The sequence below is a fragment of the Rhinoderma darwinii genome, chromosome 4, assembly GCF_050947455.1.
Source record: "Rhinoderma darwinii isolate aRhiDar2 chromosome 4, aRhiDar2.hap1, whole genome shotgun sequence".
In the NCBI taxonomy this organism is placed as follows: domain Eukaryota; kingdom Metazoa; phylum Chordata; class Amphibia; order Anura; family Rhinodermatidae; genus Rhinoderma; species Rhinoderma darwinii.
In genome coordinates this window covers 20,468,217-20,490,024 of record NC_134690.1, presented here as the reverse complement: position 1 = coordinate 20,490,024, position 21,808 = coordinate 20,468,217, and the positions used below count along the sequence as shown (strand labels likewise).

Genomic DNA, 21,808 nt, shown 5'->3' with positions numbered 1-21,808 from the left:
CAAATTGCGGAAGGGACTGCAGTACTAGGCCCGTCTCCTGACGCTTCACCGCTGACCGCTGCGTCCACCACCATAGGGCTGGGGGGTCCAGTGGCAGAAGCAGAACTTGTGTCGCTTTCTGAGCCAAGTTCTGCTTCTGACGCAGAGTCCGTATCACTGCCAGAACCGCTAGAGCACAGCATGGCGTATGCCTGCTCTGCAGAGAACATTCTGCGGCTTCTGCGGTTCATGTTCACCACACTAATAATTGTTTTTTTTTAGAAGACAAACAAAAAAACGGGGGTGATTACGTGTAATCTGGGGTGATTACTGGTAATCTGGGGTAATTACAGGTAATCTAGGGTAATTACGGGTAATCTGGGGTAATTACGGGTAATCTGGGGTGATTACTGGTAATCTGGGGTAATTACAGGTAATCTGGGGTAATTACGGGTAATCTGGGGTGATTACGGTAATCTGGGGTAATTACAGGTAATCTGGGGTAAATTACGGACAATATTCGGATAATATCGGAACACTGGCGAGTATGTGGTGTATTTTACAGTATAATACAGCACAAGATTTGTATAGTATTTCTCTCTCTCCTCTCACAGATCAACTACAGTGAGAGGAGGGAGGGAAAGAGCACAAATCTTGTGCTGTATTTTGAAAATATGGGACTATGGTCACTGTGATAGGTATATCACAGTGACCATCTGATCAGGGACCAATTATAACGGTCCCTGATCAGTTTCCATTTACAGGCAGAATAGCTGCCTTTCACTGACAGCGCATGCGTGCGCCATTTTTTTTATTTTTATCGGCGGTTGGGGGGAGGGGGGGGCACGATCGGAGGCCTAACAAATAGTTTTTTATCTCCTCTCACCAAACATTCATGGTGAGAGGAGATAAAAAGTCAGATTTCAATGCTGCATTAATTGTAACGGCGATCGCCGGTATTCGTTGAATACCGGCGATCGTCGGTTTGGGGACCGCAAACAACGGTCCCCAGACTGTGCTCCAAGCCCTCAGCTACCTCTGGTAGCTGAGGGCAGGGAGCTATCCCTCTGCACGGCGCCGCAATCTTAATTAGATTGTGTGCGCATGCGCGGGCGCCATTTTTTTCTCTTCCCGGCAGCTGCGGGAGGAGAAGAGAAGGGGAACACGATCGCGGGCATCGGAGGCCCTTCAGGTTAGTTTTTTATCTCCTCTCACCAAACATTCATGGTGAGAGGAGATAAAAATATCCATTTTCCACCGCTGCACTAGTTGTAACGGCGGTCGCCGGTATTCGTTGAATACCGGCGATCGCCGGTTTGGGGACCGCAAACAACGGTCCCCAGAGTGTGCTCCAAGCCCTCAGCTACCTCCGGTAGCTGAGAGCAGGGAGCTATCTCCTTTCACGGCGCCGCAATTTTATTCTGATGCAGCGCCGTGAAAAGGCGTATTGGCGGTCACTAACGGGTTAAACCCCCTGGGTCAAATGCAAAATATGTAATAGGGCCCTCAACCCATGTGCCATTTATATTACTGGTGTCTTCTTATGTAGTAGAGGGGCATTTGGCGCTCGTCAGCCATCAGGGTAGAGCTATGACTGCTAATTGTGCACGCAACACTGCAAAACTGGCTGGGCTTGGTTGGTAAAATTAAGAAATATGAAAAGGTATGGTATGGCAATGCCAACAACATCGCTAAATGGGAACAAACCTGGTTATAGGCTAGGGTAAGTTCTCAGAGTAACAAGTAAGATGGAGATAAAAGGCATATTTTTATTTATTACAGTGTTTTTTTTGGTTTTGTTTTTTTCTCCTTCATTTCCTTCCCCCTCCCTCCGACCTCCTCTCCCCCCAAGGGTTTCTATAACATTGCGTATTTATTTATTTTTTATTACATGTTTGTATGTACTATGTACTTCTTTCCTTTTTGTACTGCTGTAGAACAAAATAAAGATATTAAAAAAATAAAATAAATTGTGCACGCCTATAGCTGCGTTCCTGTGAAATCTAACATCACAGAAAAAAATCATGGAAGGCATTGGTTATGATGTCAATACTATCCTTAACCTCAAGTTTGACTGGTCCACCAGAGAGTTGGCAGATCCCCCAGTGGGCCCAGGCCAGCCACAACAGGGTAAATTAGCCTTATTTGAAGCTGTAATGAAGCAGATGAGTCTCTGGTGTTTTCTACTTTTTTGTTTACACCTCAAATTTACTCACATATGCCGTATATATTTGTAACCTAACCTCTTCCAGCAGAATGGCGTACATGTACGTCTTCGTCGGAAGGTAATTTATCGACAGCCACACTCTCGCAGTGTGGACAAAGTCCCACAATGGTTGTTTCTGATCTTTGAGGGACAGACAAGGAAAATAAAAATTTAAAGTAACATTTTTTGTTTAGAAAAAAAAAACACCCAAACCTCAATCGTTGCCATGGTGCTATCCCTGACCCAATTACCCTAAATTGGACATGTAATATATTAAAATTAATGGCAGATGACAAACACGAATAAAAAAATAAATCTATTTCAGGTTAACGTTATATAATTACCAGAGGAATTGACTACTATTTTTCACATTATATCTAGCTATCAATTCTAATGAAAATTATGTGTATACAAAGGCCATAAATATAGAAACCTGCATTGATCACGCAAAAACTTCACCAAAAATCATATTGATAGTCCAACAGATAAAAAAGTTATAGCCGTTAAACTAACACGTACTAAAAACAGCAGAACTATATCTGGTCCCGAAGGTACAAAAAACACTGGACCTGAACCGGTTAAAAATGTACAACCCGTTCCACAAAAAACAAAGCCTCAAATAACTACATATCCTTAAACGTTTTTTTTCTGCTATGGACAATCCCGACTTATGAGAAGGGTCCCTTGACAATAAGCTGATCACAAAAAGTCCCCTTGCTGGGACCCCCAACAATCAGCTGTAATCTATAGTGAAATCTGGCAGTAGGCGTTTAATTTCCCTACAGCGCCACCATAAGGAAAATTAAGCATTACACAGTGCAAATTTATATCAATGTGTTGTCTGTGTAATGCAGGACAGGACAGGTCCTCCAGAGAGAGAGACACTCTTTATAATCGCTCTCCACTCTGGACAAGAGAAGAGGATCCTCAATAGTGGACCCCCCCCCCCCCCACCCTGATAACTCAGAATTCACTAATAGGGTATAGGAAAATGTTTTTTCTAAACCAGACAGTTACCACCACCAGTATTTCCATTTACAGTCACAGTTGACTTTGTCAATGAAAAAAGGGATGGCTAGTGGCTTCCGGGCTCCTCTATCAAAACCAATCTCCAGATCAGATAGAGAATAAAACAATAGCACAGCCAGTCCTCTTATGGCAGCATAATATGTATGGATACCATTGTATGTTTTTGAACATCAATAGACCATGAATAAAACACATTGTTCATATAGTACTACTACACCATAGAAGGTTAACCCGTGTTGGGATTTTTATTGGTTGAACAAACTACGTACATCACAGTTCTATAGGGAAAAACAATAAAAAAAAACTGGGTTTCTTTTTCTAGGACCTAATAAGTACATAAAAAAGTATATAAAGTTCCAACCACAATGCATGTTATCCCTATAGCCACAATTTGCCCCTATTAGACTACTACAATGTCCCTATAAGGCTTCGTTCACATCTGCGTCAGGACTCCGTTCATGGGTTCCGTCGGATCCATCACCATTGAAATCAATGGTTATCCAAACAGAAACCTATGGTTTACATTTGTTTCAGTTTGGATTCCGATCATGTGTTCCCCTGATGGAAAGGTCCAACGGAACCCATGAACGAACACTAAGTAGGGTGGGCACCAGTAACCCAGCCGCTATTTACACTAGAAGGCAGATGCTAGTAAAAATGTTTTACCGGTAATAGCAAGTGCCAGTGTTTTGTCCATAATAAAACAGTGCATGTGCAGCTACTTTCTATTTGGATGGGGTACTCTGCCTTTGCCATGCCCACCTGCCATAGGAACGTCAGCAGGACTAGGCCAAGTGTGAGATTGGCGCTGGTGGGAGGATGAAGCGGGCAAGGCAGCAGAGAGCCAGAGACACTCGCATTTAGCAGCCGGACATGTGCACATTACCTGCCTGCATAGCCCAGAGAGTCAGAAGCGCGAGAGGAGGAAGAGGAGGAGGAGGAGGAGGAGGATGCTGGCTGACTAACACAGAGTCATTGTCTGTCGGAGGCTCTCAGACCCAAATGGCAAATGACACTGAGTCTGAATTCATGCCCCCGCACCCACTTTTTACCCGTGAAAGGGTTGCATTTTAATAATGTGCTAAAAAAAATACCAAAAAACACGGCATGTGTAAATGCCCTAAATCCGGCCATTATTGTGGATTAGGTTCCCCCTCCATCGGGACATGCATATTTTTTCTGAAGAAAATGTAACAAAGGCTTAGTACAGAATTACATCACCAAAAACATACCTGAAGGAAATTCGGCAGATCTCCGGTCATATTTTTCCATGTCAATGTCCAAACGATTTTGTGACAATAATTTACTTCTTTGGTGATTGTAAAATCACTGACATTGATGTAAGGACGCGTGAAGTCATCTGTATTACTGATAAGTAATTCTCTGAGATCCTTGGGAGACACGTTGACTGGAATTCCTAAAAAAACATTACCATGAATTCTCCTGTTATACATCTATAATCCATAGTTGATCAACCGAAATTCAACCTGGTCTTTATACTTTATACTACATACAGTACATACATATGTTATCTTTGTGATGCAACTTCTAGGTTGTCTTCTTTTATTGTTTGTCCACCTCTAACCCATCATCTAACAAATAGAGAGTAAGGCGGCACTGTGAACACAGTTGGAGTTATACTCCTAAATTGGGTGCTCAGTTTCCAGGGGTTGACTCCAATCTTATTTGGTATGCAAGCAAAAGAAGACTAAGGGGCACTCCAGAGTGGTCCAGAAAATGGTGTAGGCTTTATTCAGCCATGCTACAAGATAATGCAATGTTTGGAGTTATTCTCAAGCCTACACCATTTTTTTGGATTACTCTGAAGCGCCTCTTTGTTTTCTTTTGCTTTGTAATTATCTGATGATCGGATTAACTTTAAATGGATAAACATCAACCTTTTCAAATGAAACCGATCACTGTGGCATGATGGTGGTGTCCAGGAATAATTAGGAGGTTCACACAACTATAAGCGATGACCCAGCTCACTAAAAAACATTGTTGTGCTCAAAAAAGTTATGTACCGCTTGAGGAAGGGAACCACCAACAAGAAGAGGAATTGAGACACTCAAAGTATCCATGAACATTCCATTGAAAACAGTGAATACTCCAAAAAAAAGTTAGGACGTTCTATAGGGTTGGTCCTACACTACTGAATAAGGCTTAATCCTCAATAGAGGGATCTCTTATGGAGACATGACTCATGCCTTCATAAAACTAAGCTAATGGGTGCTCTCGGCTGGGCTCTGCATTATAATCAGCTGACCGGGATCAGGTAGCCCATTCCCCTACTCTTGCAGAAAATGGTGCCATGCAATCTCTCTTAGCTATTCAGCAGAGAAGGAAATTCTCTGTACGCACTCATATTCCTCCCACTAAATGGATGTTTGGGGATTCAATGGCTTAGTTTTTAGCAATTCAATGGCTTCGTTTTATTAGGGCATTTAATAGATACCCTTATTAAAAAAGGTATATCTCTATATTCTCTGTATGGTCCATAGGTTAAACCCTCGACAACTGAAACTTGTGGTCAAGGTACGTCATGTTCAAACTCTGATTCTTTGGTTGCATTTTGACTATGACACCCATCATAGGAAAAAGTGTGCAAATTCTTACCTGGAATAATAGTGTCAGATAAATTGATAGAAAATGTTCCCCCTATTGGTGGACTTGCTGCTTGTAACCTTGTAACTTTTAGAGTTATAGATTCATTTCCCAGTCTTAGCACCTGTGTATGGTGATTATCTCCACTGGATTCTATCGAAGCCCCACTGCATGTAACAGAAGATTTCCTTTACTACAATGGGGTAATGTCAACCATAAAGAAGAAAAAATAAATTAGGTCACCTTACCATAACTCTATAAGTGGAAGATTAATACCACAATTGGCCACCAGGGCAGTCAAATTGTAAGATGGGTAACTTCCAGAAATTGTTGTGCTGATAAGATGATGACCTCCGGGCAATGCTTGTTTAGGATCCACACGATTAACTAAACAAAGAAAAATTATTTGAATAATTTAACATGCAAATTAATACAAACTAAATACATGTACATCAACCTGTAATCTGGATTATCTCAACTCATCCAGCTATCAAGGTGTACAAAAGAAACCATGACTAATCTTGCTATATATCTATATAGAAATAGATACGTATATTTCAATGGGAATTGCCATTTAAACTAAAAAGTATAAGAGGATGAATTTGACTAAGCTTCCTAAGGATAAGTGGATGAATATTACTAACCTTTCTAATTATAGTAATATGAATATTACTAAGCTTCCTAAGGATAAGTAGATGAATACTACTAAGCTTCCTAAGGATAAGTGGATGGACATTACTAAGCATTGTAAGTATAAGTTGATGAATATTACTAAGCTTCCTAAGGATAAGCGGATAAATATTACTATGCTTCCTAAGCATAATAGGATGAATATTACTAAGCCTCCTAAGGATAATTGGATGAATATTCCTAAACTTCCTAAGGATAAGTATGAATAATACTAAGCTTCTGTAATGGCCGGGGTAGGGAGACAGACAGGTGAGCCCTAATCTAACCACCACTCATTCCCTGCCTACTTGCACGACCCGTCCTAGGCGACGGCGTACAACTGGGCGACGGTCCCTACGCTCAATACGTGCACAACAGACAAACAGACAAGGGTACACAGAAGCTAAGGGAAATGGGGCAGTTGCCCACGGCAACAACGTGAGCAACAAGAGTAGTGAACGAGCCGAGTCAAAACAGGAGTGTACGAGGTACCAAACACAGAGCAGGAGAGTAGTCAGTAAAGCCAGGGTAATCTAAGCAGAGGTCAATAGTACTAGCAGAACAGCAGAGCCAGGAAACAAGACAGAATCACAGGCAAAGGAGGAGCAGGAAATGAAGGTATAAATAGACAGAGGGCGGGAGCTAGCTCCGTCTGGCCAGGCTGCGATAGGTTCTCCCACTCCTCAGCCTCCCAGCCTGAGTGGTAGAAGATCGAGTCACTCTATCAGACCTAGGAGCAGATGCAGACTGATTAACCAGGGGCGTCGACACAGAAGCTGTTTCTGGCAAATCCTTTACAGCTTCCTAAGGATAAGAGGGTAAATATTACTAAGCTTCCTAAGGATGAGTGGATGAATATCACTAAGCTTCCTAACGATAAGTGAATAAAACTGGTACCTGTTGAGCTTTTATTTGTGATGATGATTTCATCAATAAAATACCAATGTTTGTCTTCACTTTCTGTTTGCAGGAGTAGAATTTGATATACATATATGGATGATTTTCTATGTACATCCTCCAAGGAATCTTGCAGGCACATCCAAAGATTAGAACAGACATAATTCCACCTGCACAAAAACAATATTATATTCATCATTCCAAGATTAACTGAACATTGTAAAGCTCTAGTGAAAGGGGTTATCCAAGTATGAAATAACTTTTGATTTGGGAGAGTAGCCAGAGGAGTAGCTTGAAACTATTGGGCCCTGATGCTAAATCTTTATCTGGGTCTCCCATCTATCATGTGTCATTTATAGTTCAGGTGCCCACTGGCAGAGGGATCCTTAGGCCTTTACAGAAATCTGGGTGCAAATGCAACCTCTGCATCCACTATGCCCACACAATGCCCAACACTCCTCTATAGATGAGCCACATAGAGATCAATGTACATGGCTCATCCATAACGACAACTCTGGGGGCCCATATAACACCAGTCCCCAAAATCATGGCTTGGGACATAATGTTTAAGTAAAGTAAATAGCTAATTTATTTTATATTTAGTTCATTGCATATTAAATGCTGAAACCTTGAAGTAATAATAATAATAATAATATAATATATTAATAAATACATAAATCTTTATATTAAAGTACTTTTTCCGGAGATTTCTTACCTTTCCGGGCTGTTTTCATTAAATTTCCATTGACAAGTACAATTTTTCATCACCGTATGTAGAAAACTGTTATTATATGTCAACGAGATCACCAAGTAGTCATCCAAATATCCTTTATATGCAAAACATACCTGTTAGAGATGAGTCAATAGAGTATAGTCAACGTCTCATAAATGCTCTCAAGGATTCTGGTTCAGTTCAATGCCCTAGCATCCAAAATATCCCAGCGAGGGCAGAGTGGCTTGTTGGCACCCATACATTCACCCAGCACCCTTGGGCACATGCCCTTCAAGCCCCTTCCTAGTCATGCCTCTGGCAAGCAGGTCCAAGTTGACCACACATGTACCAGTGGTCAATAGTACTTGGTGGCTAGACATAGAGTTGGGGTTGTTGATCTTTACAGTGGCATATTAAATTGAATGTTTCATTATAAACGACCCCTTGGCACGAACAGCTGACCGCCCAGGTACCACTCCCGGGACCCATGGCAAAATCAGTTAGCCAGGCTGCAGGGCAAAAAAAAGTACTATTACATGGCAGCCGTTCATATAAATGGTCATCTATGTAATTTATGGACAACTCTAGTCTGCCGCTCGTATAGATTGGCACTTTGTTCTGGCTTATAGAGGGGGATCCTGAGCGATGAACCCTCCCTATGATGTCCATATGCCCTGATAGGGCATATGGACAGGGGTTTCTTTTTATGAGCCGACCCCTTTAATGCTGGTGGACCCTCAATTATCAATGGATGAAGACCTCCAAAAATGAAAGGAGGTAAGTCAGTACACCACCACTCACCACCATCATTTATATATAGGCATTAAGCACATTTTGGGTTGAATTATAGTATGCCTGGATTGTCTGGAGAGGCAAAGTTACATCTCAACCTTTTTCTCTAATAACATTCAAAGCTGATGCACAGTGTTATGCCTGGTGCAGGGTGTGAAGGGGCGGGGCATGACACAAATATTCAAAGAACACCAATTAAAAATTGCCTCTGTCATGCTCCGCCCCCCGCAGGCACTACACTATGCATAACACGGTACCAGATTTGCCCAGAGTTTTTCACCAGCCCACTACTACCGATATACCACTAACTAGCTGAGATCCTGTAATGCATTGTATTCTTAAACACTCTCTATTGGGAAATGCTATTTTTGTGCTTTATACAGATAATCAATCAGGTGGATTGATTGAGGTTAACAGGAAGTTAGCAGAATTCAGAATGCAGCTCTGGATGTGAATCGAGCAAAAGACATGGTGTAACTACCAATCATTGCAAATTAAGTAAAGCAAAGGATTAGGATTTTTAAGGGTTCTCAGCATTATATAGAAATTTAAAGACTATGTACACCTTTTGAAGTCATTTTTTTTAAAATAAAAATGTCTGTGTATTAGGTGAAACTTTGAAAATACTTTTTATTAAAAATGATTACTTTTTGAGATACAGCTACTTTGTAGCCTGTATACAGAGCAGCTGTATCGTGCATTTATTGGTCAGCGGGTCCTGCGGGTCTCGAAGGCCTTGTTCACATGGAGCTAAGAAAAAAAACGACATTTAAACGTGTAAAAAACGCTAGCGTTTTTCCTGCATTTTTTTTACGAGTTTTCGGTGCATTTTTTGGCTGCGTATTTGATTATGGGAAATGGGTGCATTTTCGTATGCACAACAATGGGAAGCTTAAAGCATGCGTTTTTGACACATTTTCGCAAAGACCCGTCAAATACACGCCATGTGAACAAGGTCTGACTGTTATAAACTTAGATGTGATCGGTAACCCGTCAGTGCCGCTGACCTGATGGATTCAGGTCTCAGCGAAAGATACAGCTTCTCTGTATACAGGACGCAAAGCAGCTGTATCTCAAAAAGTAAAAATTATTTTTAATAAAAAGTATTCAGAAAGTTGCACCAATCACACTAATAGACTTTTATATATATATAAATTATTTTTAAAAAAAAGGTGTACATAGCCTTTTAGGTTTAAAATTAAATTCAAAAAGTTTTCGCTGGTGGATGTCTGTGAGCTGGAAATCTTGCAACGCCCTTTTAACCTTTCGGAAGGTAAACCGGCTAAAAACCATCCCTGAGAAGACGGAACACACTTACATGGCGGTACATGCCTAATTCATATCTGTTTTGCATTGTTTCAGAACCCTTCAGAATATACTTAGGCATGAAGACACTGTATCTCCCACAATATGGCTCAGCCCACGCGGCCCGTTCTCCCTCTGTATTAGTTATATTCATCCCTGAAAGACACAAGTATTACAGTATGGATAAATATAAGCCCCTCTGGTGTCCTCTTCTGCAATGTAACATTTCATGGCAACCAATATGGCAATGCTCATGGGAGTAGTCACCGAGATTTTCCAGACTCCTGAATGGCAAATCTTTCTAGTTTTACAGTAATACATCCCCTTTACTGCTCTCCTCATTCTGGACTCTCCGCAAAAATAATCAGTTTGTCTACATCCATGTCTATTGAGAGGCGCCCCCTAGTTGTAGTTGAGGTGCTGCCAGGAAACAGTTTTATTTTGTTCTAAAAAGAATGGGCCCCAATAGGAAAAGGTTGAGAAGCTGTAGTCTATATAATGTTTAAAAATGAAAATTTCTTTCTAATATCCTTGGTAGTTCACTTCCTCACCCTTTTCAAAACCTCTGCTTGCTGCCAGTGAAAGGAAACAAGGTTTGATAAAGCAGTAACAAATTGAAAAAAGTTGAGCTGATGTATTATTTATAGCAAGTTCATTCTGCGATCCTTAGACCACCCAAGGTGAGATGAGAAAATGGGGAAACCACACAATGCAGCAGTTTTGCCTGTCAGTGAAAAATTGATAAGCACCTATTAAGCCATGCTGAAGGCATCTACATATGGCAGTGATGGTGCAGGGTCGTTCTTAGGCCCCTGGCTGTCATATTTTACCGCCAGCATTGGGCGGACAAAGGGAGCCCCTTTCCTTTATTTATATAACTTACAAGATGCCGCAGTCACTATTAATAACAGCAGATGATTGTGTGCCCGTGTCCTCACTATGCCTTATATTTATGGTGCTGGTTCTTTACTGCAGGCCCCCAGCGCTGTAAATGTATGGCACATGGCACCGAGGGGTTAATTAATAACAGTACACGTTGACTTCTACAATCCTGCGTTTATGAGGGATCGGTCCCTTCAAACTAATAAGTAAGTGTGTATGTGTGTATGTATATCTTATATACCCCACTGCCACCTATATACCCTGCTGTCCCATATATTCTCTGCTGCCTCCCATATACCCTGCTGCCCCCCATACACCCAGCTGCCCCTATATACCCTGCTGCCCCTATATATCATGCTGCCCCTTATATACCTTGCTGCCTCCTAGAATCCCTTCTGCCTACTATATACCCTGCTGCCTCCTATATACCCTGCTGACCCTTATATACCTTGCTGCCTCCTATATACCCTTCTGCCTACTATATACCCTGCTGCCTCCTATATACCCTGCTGACCCTTATATACATTGCTGCCTCCTATATACCCTGCTGCCTCCTATATACCCTGTTGCCCCTATATACCCTGATGCCCCCTATATATTCTGCTTCCCCTTATATAACCTGCTGCCCCTCATATACCCTGCTGCCCCTTATATACTCTGCTGCCCCTTATATACTCTGCTGCCTTTAAGGGAAAAACCACATTTTCATATATAGTAATCTATAAAACTTTAACCAATTCATGGCAATTAATTAATGGAAATAATATTTTTAAAGTGTATCTCCAGTATGGACGTGCACTGAATGATATACATACATACATAGATACACGTGTGTGTGTGTGTGTGTGTGTGTGTGTGTGTGTGTGTGTGTGTGTGTGTGTGTATATATACGCCTGTGTGTGTGTGTGTGTGTGTGTGTGTGTGTTTATATGTGCCTGTGGGTATAGTTGTCATCTACGACATTATCTGTACTCAGAGAGTTATCACTGTGTTATCTGTGGTGTTACATTGGACTGCATGTGAAATCTACTACATTATCTGTACTATGTATATATGTGCCTGTGTGGGTATATATGGGTCTGTTTGTGAATGTGTCTTTGTGCTTGTATATATGTGCCTTTTATGTATTTGTATATGTTCCTGTCTGTGTATTTATATTTATCTGCCGGTGTGTGTATGTATATTTGTCTGTATGTTTAAATATCTGTCTTTATGTATATACGGTATATATGTTCCAGTATGTGCATGTCTATATATGTGGTTAATTTTTGGTTTGTGTAAGGGGCGGCAATAGACAGTCCCGCACAGGGCGACATCCAACCTAAGGCCGGCTCTGGGTTCCACAGGGGGCAGTATTGGGCCCTCTTCTTTTTTAATATGTTTATTAATGATCCTGTATAGGGTTTACAGAGTATAATTTCAGTATTTGCAGACGATACTAAGCTCTGTAAAGTAATCTACACAGAAGAGGATAATATAATACTACACAGGGATTTGGGGAAGCTGGAGGCGTGGGTTGAGAAATGGCAAATTAAGATTAATGTGGAAAAATTTAAGGTTATGCACTTGGGCCGAGGGAAGCAAATTCTATAATTATGCCTTTAATGGTAAAACACTGGGTGAAACTACTGCTGAAAAAGATTTGGGGATTTTGGTGGAGAGTAAATTTAACCTTTAGCAACCCGTGCCAGGCAGCTGCTGATAAGGCAAAGAAAATTATGGAATGCATCAAAAGAGGCCTAGATGATCATGACCTGAACATAGTTTTGCCTCTATACAAATCACTAGTCAGATCCCAAATGGAATATTTTGGGCACCTTTGTATTAGAAGGACATGGCTGAACTAGAAAGGGTGCAAAGAAAGTTGACCAAGGTAATTAACCAGTTCAGGACTGGGCTATTTTGCGCATTCAGAACCAGACACCGTTTAGCCATTTTTAGCACGTGTTAGTTAAATGGCTATAACTTTTTTATTTGTTGGGCTAACGACGTAATTTTTGCGACGTTTTTTCCATAGACAATGCAGGTTTCTTTTTTTTTACCGTTTTTATACACACCATTTTTGCTATTTTAGAATTTTTATTCATAAAGTTTGAAAATAATAGTAAAAAAATAAGCTTTTTTAAGTTTCAGCTATTTTTTTTGGTAATAACATACCACAGCAGCCCCACTTACAGGGGAAATCAGCCCTCTCATAGTGACAATTGTCACTAATAGGGCTGTGCTGGGTCTAGTAAGACCCAGCAGCAGTCTGTCAGTAACGGCACCCGGCGATCATGTGACCAGTCACATGATCACCGGGAGGAATAGACAGCGCTGCTGCTGCTGTCTCTATTCCTATACACAGCGTTCATTGAGCGCTGTGTACAAGTGATCAGAGAAGACAGAAGCAGTGAAAGCTGCTTCTATCCTCTACTCAGGGTCCCGGCAGTCATTTTCTTTGATTTCCTGCTTGCCCAGGTGCTCAACTTATAGTTATAATGTATCAGGTCTCTCCAAGTGCATCGGCCCTTGCAGCTGAACTAAGAACTGGGAGCAAGGACGTTAGGTATAAAAGCCGCTAATTTTTGGATTTATCCTAATGAATTATATACATTTTTTTAAGAAGGCTGTTGCAATCCGTGGCAACCTGGTGAACAGTATATATCAAAGGGTGACAGGGTGAGGGTCGACTAAAAATTGGGTGACTCCCGATAAAGCCAGGAGAATTTCTGAAAATCCCATGATGTATCTCAAGTAGTCCCCCATGTAGTCCTCTATTTAAATACCAAATCTCACCCGTCTCACTATCAACGTCTCACCTTCTTCAAAGCCATTGCAAAGAAATAAATCCTTTGAGGAGAGATCCGAATCACAGTGCACTGAAAGCATGTCTTCTATGGCAGCCTGTATCTGAAGAACCAGGAACAGAGGGCAAAGATTTACTTATCAGTAATAGTCTTCAGTGACAGGATTGACTGATTGATGGTTCTACTTACCTGATCAGCCGTGCTATTTACGTTGATGGCTTTACTAGATGTGTTACCCCAACAAAACTGGACTACTCCTAAACCACCAAAAGTCATCTCCTGAAGAACAAAATAATGGTTTCATATAACATGGTGTAAAGTTATATTAATATCATAAGATGTACAATCAAACAAATGCAGTTTTAACCCTTTCACGCCGCAGCCCTTTTTCAGATTTTCATTTTCGTTTTTCCCTCCCCACCTTCCAAAGGCCATAACGCCTTTACTTTTCCGTCGATATAGTACTATGAGGGCTTGATTTTTGCGGGACAAGTTGTAGATTTTCGTAGCACCATTTTTTTTGCCATATAATGTACTAGGAAACGGGAAAAAAAATATTTGTGGGGTAGAAAATGAAAAAAACAGCGATTCCGCCATGGTTTTTTGCGCGCCATTTTTACGGAATTCACTGTACAATTAAAAAAACATATTCATTTTATTCTATGGGTCAATACAATTACGCCGATACCAAATATGTGTAGGTTTTTCTATATTTTACTACATTTACAAGTAAAAACCTAAGTGTAAAAAAGAAAATGTATTTTGTTTCGCCAAATTCCGAGAGCCGTAACTTTTTATTTTTCCGCGATTAAGTGGTATGAGGGCTTATTTTTTGCGAGATAAGCTGTAGTTTTTAATAATACCATTTTGGTGTAAATGTGACGGTTTGATCACTTTTATTTCATTTTTTGTGGGAGATCAGGTGAACAAAAAATAGAGATTCTGGCGTTTACAATTTTTTTTTTTACGGCGTTCACCGTGCGGGTTAAATAATGATATATTGCGATAGTTCAGACTTTTACGGACGCGGCGATACCAATTATGTTTATTTATGTAATTTTTTACTATGCTCTAGGGGGAAAATGGGAAAAGGTTTTTTTTTTAAACTTTTAATATATTTATTTTTTTTACACACAAAATAAACTTTATTTAACTCATTTTTACATTTTATATTAGTCCCCCTAGGGGACTTCAACCAGCGATCGTTAGATCGCTTGCACGATATACTGCAATACTAATGTATTGCAGTATATCGTGATTCTGACAGTCTCCTATGAAGCCCTGTCGGAGGCAGAGCTTCATAGGAGTACCAAGATGGCGGACCTGGGGGACTTCGTCAGACCCCCAGGCCGCCGTGTGAACCAACGGCTCCCCCCGATCTCGCCGCGGGTGGCCGTTGAGACGTTACAGGGGGTCTCCCCCCTGTTTTTAGTAATTGAAATGCTGCGATCTCTATTGAACGCGGCATTTAACGGGTTAAACAAGCGGGATCGCGCTAAAGCGTGATCCCGCTCGTAACCCGGAAGTACCGGCTGTAGCAAACAGCCGACACACTCGCTCTATGGAGCAGACTCGGCTCGTGAGCCCGCTCCATATTCCCCCACCAGGCGTGCGCCGTATATATACGGCGGATGTCGGGAAGGGGTTAATCACTCATCTACCTATTCCAACCTATATTTAACAGTAGTTATATTCTTTTACAAAGAAAGCAGTATTATAGTAGTTATATTCTTGTACATAGTGGCAGTATTATAGTAGTTATATTCTGGTATATAGGAGGCAGTATTATAGCAGTTATATTCTTGTATATAGGAGCAGTATTATAGTAGTTATATTCTTGTATATAGGAGCAGTATTATAGTAGTTATATTCTTGTATATAGAGGCAGTATTATAGTAGTTATATTCTTGTATATAGGAGCTGTATTATAGTAGTTATATTCTTGTATATAGGGGCAGTATTATAGTAATTATATTCTTGTATATAGGGGCAGTATTATAGTAGTTATATTCTTGTACATAGGGGGCAGTATTATAGTAGTTATATTCTTGTATATAGGGGCAGTATTTTAGTAGTTATATTCTTGTATATAGGGGCAGTATTATAATAATTATATTCTTGTATATAGGGGCAGTGTTATAGTAGTTATATTCTTGTATATAGGGGCAGTATTATAATAATTATATTCTTGTATATAGGTGCAGTATTATAGTAGTTCTATTCTTGTATATAGGGGCAGTATTATAGTAGTTATATTCTTGTACATAGGGGGCAGTATTATAGTAGTTATATTCTTGTATATAGGGGCAGTATTATAGTAGTTATATTCTTGTACATAGGAGGCAGTATTATAGTAGTTATATTCTTGTACGTAGGAGCAGTATTATAGTAGTTATATTCTTGTATATAGGAGCAGTATTATAGTAGTTATATTCTTGTATATAGGAGCAGTATTATAGTAGTTATATTCTTGTATATAGGGGCAGTATTATAGTAGTTATATTCTTGTATATAGGAGCAGTATTATAGTAGTTATATTCTTGTATATAGGAGCAGTATTATAGTAGTTATATTCTTGTATATAGGAGGCAGTATTATAGTAGTTATATTCTTGTATATAGGAGCAGTATTATAGTAGTTATATTCTTGTATATAGGAGCAGTATTATAGTAGTTATATTCTTGTATATAGGAGCAGTATTATAGTAGTTATATTTTTGTATATAGGTGCAGTATTATAGTAGTTATATTCTTGTATATAGGGGCAGTATTATAGTAGTTATATTCTTGTATATAGGGGCTGTATTATAGTAGTTATATTCTTGTATATAGGGGGCAGTATTATAGTAATTATATTCTTGTATATAGGGGCAGTATTATAATAGTTATATTCTTTTATATAGGAGCTGTATTATAGTAGTTATTTTCTTGTATATAGGAGCAGTATTATAGTAGTTATATTCTTGTATATAGGAGGCAGTATTATAGTAGTTATATTCTTGTATATGGGGCAGTATTATAGTAATTATATTCTTGTATATAGGGGCAGTATTATAATAATTATATTCTTGTATATAGGGGCAGTATTATAGTAGTTATGTTCTTGTATATAGGACACAGTATTATAGTAGTTATATTCTTGTATATATGGGGCAGTATTATAGTAGTTATATTCTTGTATATAGGGGCAGTATTATAGTAATTATATTCTTGTATATAGGGGGCAGTATTTTAGTAGTTATATTCCTGTCTATATGAAGCTAGTAATACTGGTTAGCTCTTTTGCTAGCATTAGAGGCTATTCATTATTTCTCATATCTGTAATATAATGAACCTGGGAATGATGACTCTTACCTGGATATCTGGAACCCAGGATGACTGAACCACTATCTGATGTTTCTCTCTCTGATAAGTATTTACAACTTCTGGGTTCAACCAAGTATTGTGGATCTGCACCCCAATTTTCATGCTGGTGTTTGGTCCTTGACCATGTTGTACCATTTCAATGTAATATATCTTTCCTTTAAGAAGTTCCATTTTGGGTGATTTCTGATTCCATTGTCTATTCCAGTCCATTTCCCAATGTTCAGTCCATGTGGTGATGCCATGTGGAATAGAGGCTACTTTAACCTGTAGTCCAATACACATGACAATATATTGTCCAATTTTTTTTCCAAATTTTTAACTACATATTTAATGATGTTGCCCATAATACAATAATATCTGCAAGTTTATTTTATGTCCAAACATGTCATATTAACCCCTTTAGGACACAGCCTGTTTTGGCCTTGTGGACACAGATGATTTTTTTAAATCTGACATGTGTCCCTTTATGTGGTAATAACTCCGGAACGTTTTTACCTATCCAACCGATTCTGAGATTGTTTTCTTGTGACATATTGTACTTTATGTTGGTGAAAAAATTTGGTTGATAAATGCAATATTTATTTGTGAAAAACTTCAAATTTAAGCAAAAATTTGCACAAATTACCATTTTTCTAAATTTAAATGTATTTGCTTGTAAAACAGATAGTAATACCACACAAAATAGAAACTAGTTAGCATCCCCCATATGTCTACTTTATGTTTGCATCATTTTTTTTCACGTACTTTTATTTTTCTAGGACGTTACAAGGCTTAGAACTTTAGCAGCAATTTCTCATATTTTCAAGAAAATTTCAATAGGCCATTTTTTCAGGGACCAGTTCAGTTCTGAAGTGGCTTTGAGGGCCTTCTATATTAGAAAGTCCCCATAAATCACTTTGAAAACTGCACCCCTCAAGGTATTCAAAACCACATTCAGAAAGTATTTTAACCCTTTAGGCGTTTCACAGGAGTTAAGGCAAAGTAGAGGTGAAATTCACAAATTTCATTTTTTTTGCCGAAATTCATTTGTAATAAAAAACAGTCTGTAACACGGAAGTTTTTACCAGAGAAACGCAACTCAATATTTATTGCCCAGATTCTGCAGATTTTAGAAATATCCAACATGTGGCCCTAGTGTCCTAATGGACTGAAGCACAGGCCTCAGAAGCAAAAGCGCACCCAGTGGATTTTGGGGCCTCCTTTTTTTAGGAATATATTTTAGGCACCATGTCAGGTTTGAAGAGGTCTTGTGGTACCTAAACCCCCCAAAAGTGACACCATTTTGGAGACTACACCCCTCAAGGCATTTTTCTAGGGGTATAGTTAGCATTTTGACCCCACAGTTTTTTTGCAGAATTTAGTGGAATTAGTCTGTGAAGATGAAAATCACCTATTTTTCTGTGGAAACATAGAATTTTTTCATTTTTACAAGGAATAAAGGAGAAAAAGCACCCCAACATTTGTAAAGAAATTTCTCCCGATTACGGCAATACCCCATATGTGGTCGTAAACTGCTGTTTGGACCCACGGCAGAGCTCAGGAGGGAAGGAGCGCCTTTTGGATTTTGGAGTGCAGATTTTGCTGGATTGGTTTTCAGTGCCATGTCGGGTTTGCAACGCCCCAGAGGGACCAAAACAGTGGAAACCCCCCAAAAGTGACCCTATTTTGGAAACTACACCCCTCAAGGAATTTTTCTAGGGGTATAGTGAGCATTTTGACGCCACAGGATCTTTTTTAGAGCTAAGGTGACCAAAAAACAGCGATTTTGGCGCTTTAAATTCTTTATTTCTTACAGCGTTCACCGTGTGCAATAAATGACGTTTTACCTTATTCTGCGGGTTGGTACGATTACGTCGATGCCATATGTGTTTAGTTTTTTTTACGTTTTGCAGCGTTTGCACAATAAAATTACGTTTCTGTAAAATAATTTATTTTCTGAGACACACTATTCTGAGCCGTAACTTTTTTATTTTTCCGTCAAAAAAGCTGTGGGAGGTCTTGTTTTTTTGCGGGACGGGTTGTAGTTTTTATTGGTACTATTTTGGGGTAAATGCGACTTTTTGATCACTTTTTATTTTATATCTTGGGAGGGGTGGTGACCAAAAAATAGCGATGCTGACATAGTTTTCCGTTTATGTTGTTTGCGGCGTTCACCGTGCTGAAAAATTAACATTATAGTTTCATAGTTTGGGTCGTTACGAACACGGTGATACCAAATATGTGTACTTTTTTTTAACGTTTTCATTTTTTCCCTATAATAAATGACTTATTATAGAAAAACAAAAACTTTTATTTTTACACTTTTATAAAATATTTTTATTAACTTTTCTTTTACTTTTTACACTTTATTTTTTTGACCTGCAGCTTTGATCGCTGCTAGAATACATTACACCACCTAGGTAGTGTAATGTATACCAAATTTCAGTGTGACATCACAGTCACTCTGACAGTTAGTCTACGAGGATCAGCAGAGGCTGATCCTCATAGGCTTCCATACATGGCATTCCCGGAGGCCGTTGCCTGGCCTCCGGATGCCATCACAGCAGCCCCCACACTTGCATGGGGGCTGCTGATGTGCTACAAACCCCCTACATGCAGAGATCGCAATCGAGCCCCGCATGTTACGGGTTAATTGCCGAAATCAGCGGTGATGAGCCGCTGATTGGCAACACTGGAGTGTCAGCTGTCGGGGACAGCTGATCTCCAAGTTCCCGATGCACACCTTGTCGCCGACAGTGTGCATCGGGAACGACACCGTGACTTCCTGTCACTCTGACAGGAAGCCTATCAGGACCAGCCTAAGGTTGGTCCTGATGGGCTTCCGTCCATGGCAGATACGGAAGCCATTGTTTGGCTTCCGTTTGCCATACTAACTATCGGCAAACCCCGCGATTTCGGACCGGGGTCTGCCGATATGTTAGAAACCCCCAAAATTCGGCGATTGCAAACGATCGCCGAATTTAAGGGGTTAATTCGCCGAAATCAGCGGCAAAGGACCGCTGGCCAGCAAGAGTAGAGTGTCAGCTGTCGGCGACAGCTGACCTCCCGGTTCCCAGTGCACAATGTCGCCGACAGTGTGCACCGGAAAAAACTCAGTAACTGTACGTCCTCGTGCGGGAAGTAACCTCCCGCGACGACGTACAGTTACTTACTCGTGCGGATAGGGGTTAAAGTTTCTGCTACCCAGGAATGTAAGCAGGATTGTTTTTAAAGAATTGGAGGGTTGACATGCACACATATACACTACCATTCAAAAGTTTAGGGTCTCTTAGAAATTTCCTTATTTTTGCAAGAAAAGCACAGTTTTTTTTCAATGAAGATAACATTAAATTAATCAGAAATACACTCTATACATTGTTAATGTGCTAAATGACTATTCCAGCTGCAAACGTCTGGTTTTTAATGCAATATCTACATACAGTGAAGGAAATTAGTATTTGATCCCTTGCTGATTTTGTAAGTTTGCCCACTGTCAAAGACATGAACAGTCTAGAATTTTTAGGCTAGGTTAATTTTACCAGTGAGAGATAGATTATATAAAAAAGAAAATCACATAGTCAAAATTATATATATTTATTTGGACATCAGAATCCCAGCATATGCTGGAGACTACACTAACACAGGGCAAAGACATTGGGCACAACATGACAGATAATGGTCAAGTCTGGCATATACCAATGTTCATTGGGAATGTGCACTGTGTTATTACTGACAACAAAGTACTAGGCACTATATATAATATTGGCTGAAAGTTCCAAACTACTTTTGGAAACTAATTCAGCACAATAACTATTCTCTAAGAGCTACACAGATTGGGATTTTCATGGCCAAGCAGCCAAAATCAAGCCTAAGAAAACCACGTGCTATGTCATATATTGGGTAGAGTAGTGTAGAGCAACCATCGACTCTCAAGTGGTGAAAATCTGTTCTTTGAAGGAATGGATCACAATTCACTCTCCGGCAGGTTGGTGGATAAATCTGGGTTGTTACATTATATTACTAATTTTGTACTGATCTTGATTTTAAGTCTATATTACATTCCAGAGCTGAATTCACAATTCTGCTGATGATCATTGCAAACAGTCAGCATCCTTGTTGTCAGACAACCCATAACAGCTGAGCTCCTTAATGCAAGATTACTGTATAGTGCTTGATGTAAAGACTTCCCAGAATGCAAAGCCCATAACAAGCCTGTGCAGACACTGAACAAGCAGGGAGTAATGGGAGATTTCAGCTCTGAAGCCTGCAGAATAGTGAATGCAGCTCTGGACTACAACACAGGCTGTAATACAGGATCAGTACAAGATATGTAATATAATGTATTTACAGAGTGACTCAACTCTTTATGTAGAATAATTTGATATGTAAATTGTAAAATATTCACGTTAGATGATATCAAAGAATGAAAAGCTAATAAAACATAGTTGATCCTAGTTATATACTGATGTTTTACCTTCGCTTCATCCTCCTGTGATTGACTTATGAAGAGCTGAGCTTCACTGTCTGATTGTATCCAAAATGTGTAGTTGTTGGTCTCCGGAGATACAAAGAAACCACTTAGTCTTGCTCTGTGTATAGA

General features: G+C 39.7%; 1 protein-coding gene across 1 annotated transcript in view; it reads right to left on the bottom strand.

Annotated features, from left to right (window-relative positions):
* PKHD1 (PKHD1 ciliary IPT domain containing fibrocystin/polyductin) overlaps nucleotides 1-21,808 on the bottom strand; it is a 515,144-nt gene that overhangs the window by 449,403 nt on the left and 43,933 nt on the right. Inside the window, exons 14-23 of the mRNA XM_075860893.1 lie at nucleotides 21,683-21,797; nucleotides 17,218-17,493; nucleotides 14,054-14,143; nucleotides 13,877-13,967; nucleotides 10,207-10,349; nucleotides 8,100-8,230; nucleotides 7,385-7,554; nucleotides 6,067-6,205; nucleotides 5,831-5,985; nucleotides 4,447-4,631 (exon numbers count right to left, since the gene is read on the bottom strand). Coding sequence (XP_075717008.1) covers nucleotides 4,447-4,631; nucleotides 5,831-5,985; nucleotides 6,067-6,205; nucleotides 7,385-7,554; nucleotides 8,100-8,230; nucleotides 10,207-10,349; nucleotides 13,877-13,967; nucleotides 14,054-14,143; nucleotides 17,218-17,493; nucleotides 21,683-21,797 — 1,495 coding nt within the window. The remainder of the gene's footprint in view (nucleotides 1-4,446; nucleotides 4,632-5,830; nucleotides 5,986-6,066; nucleotides 6,206-7,384; nucleotides 7,555-8,099; nucleotides 8,231-10,206; nucleotides 10,350-13,876; nucleotides 13,968-14,053; nucleotides 14,144-17,217; nucleotides 17,494-21,682; nucleotides 21,798-21,808) is intronic.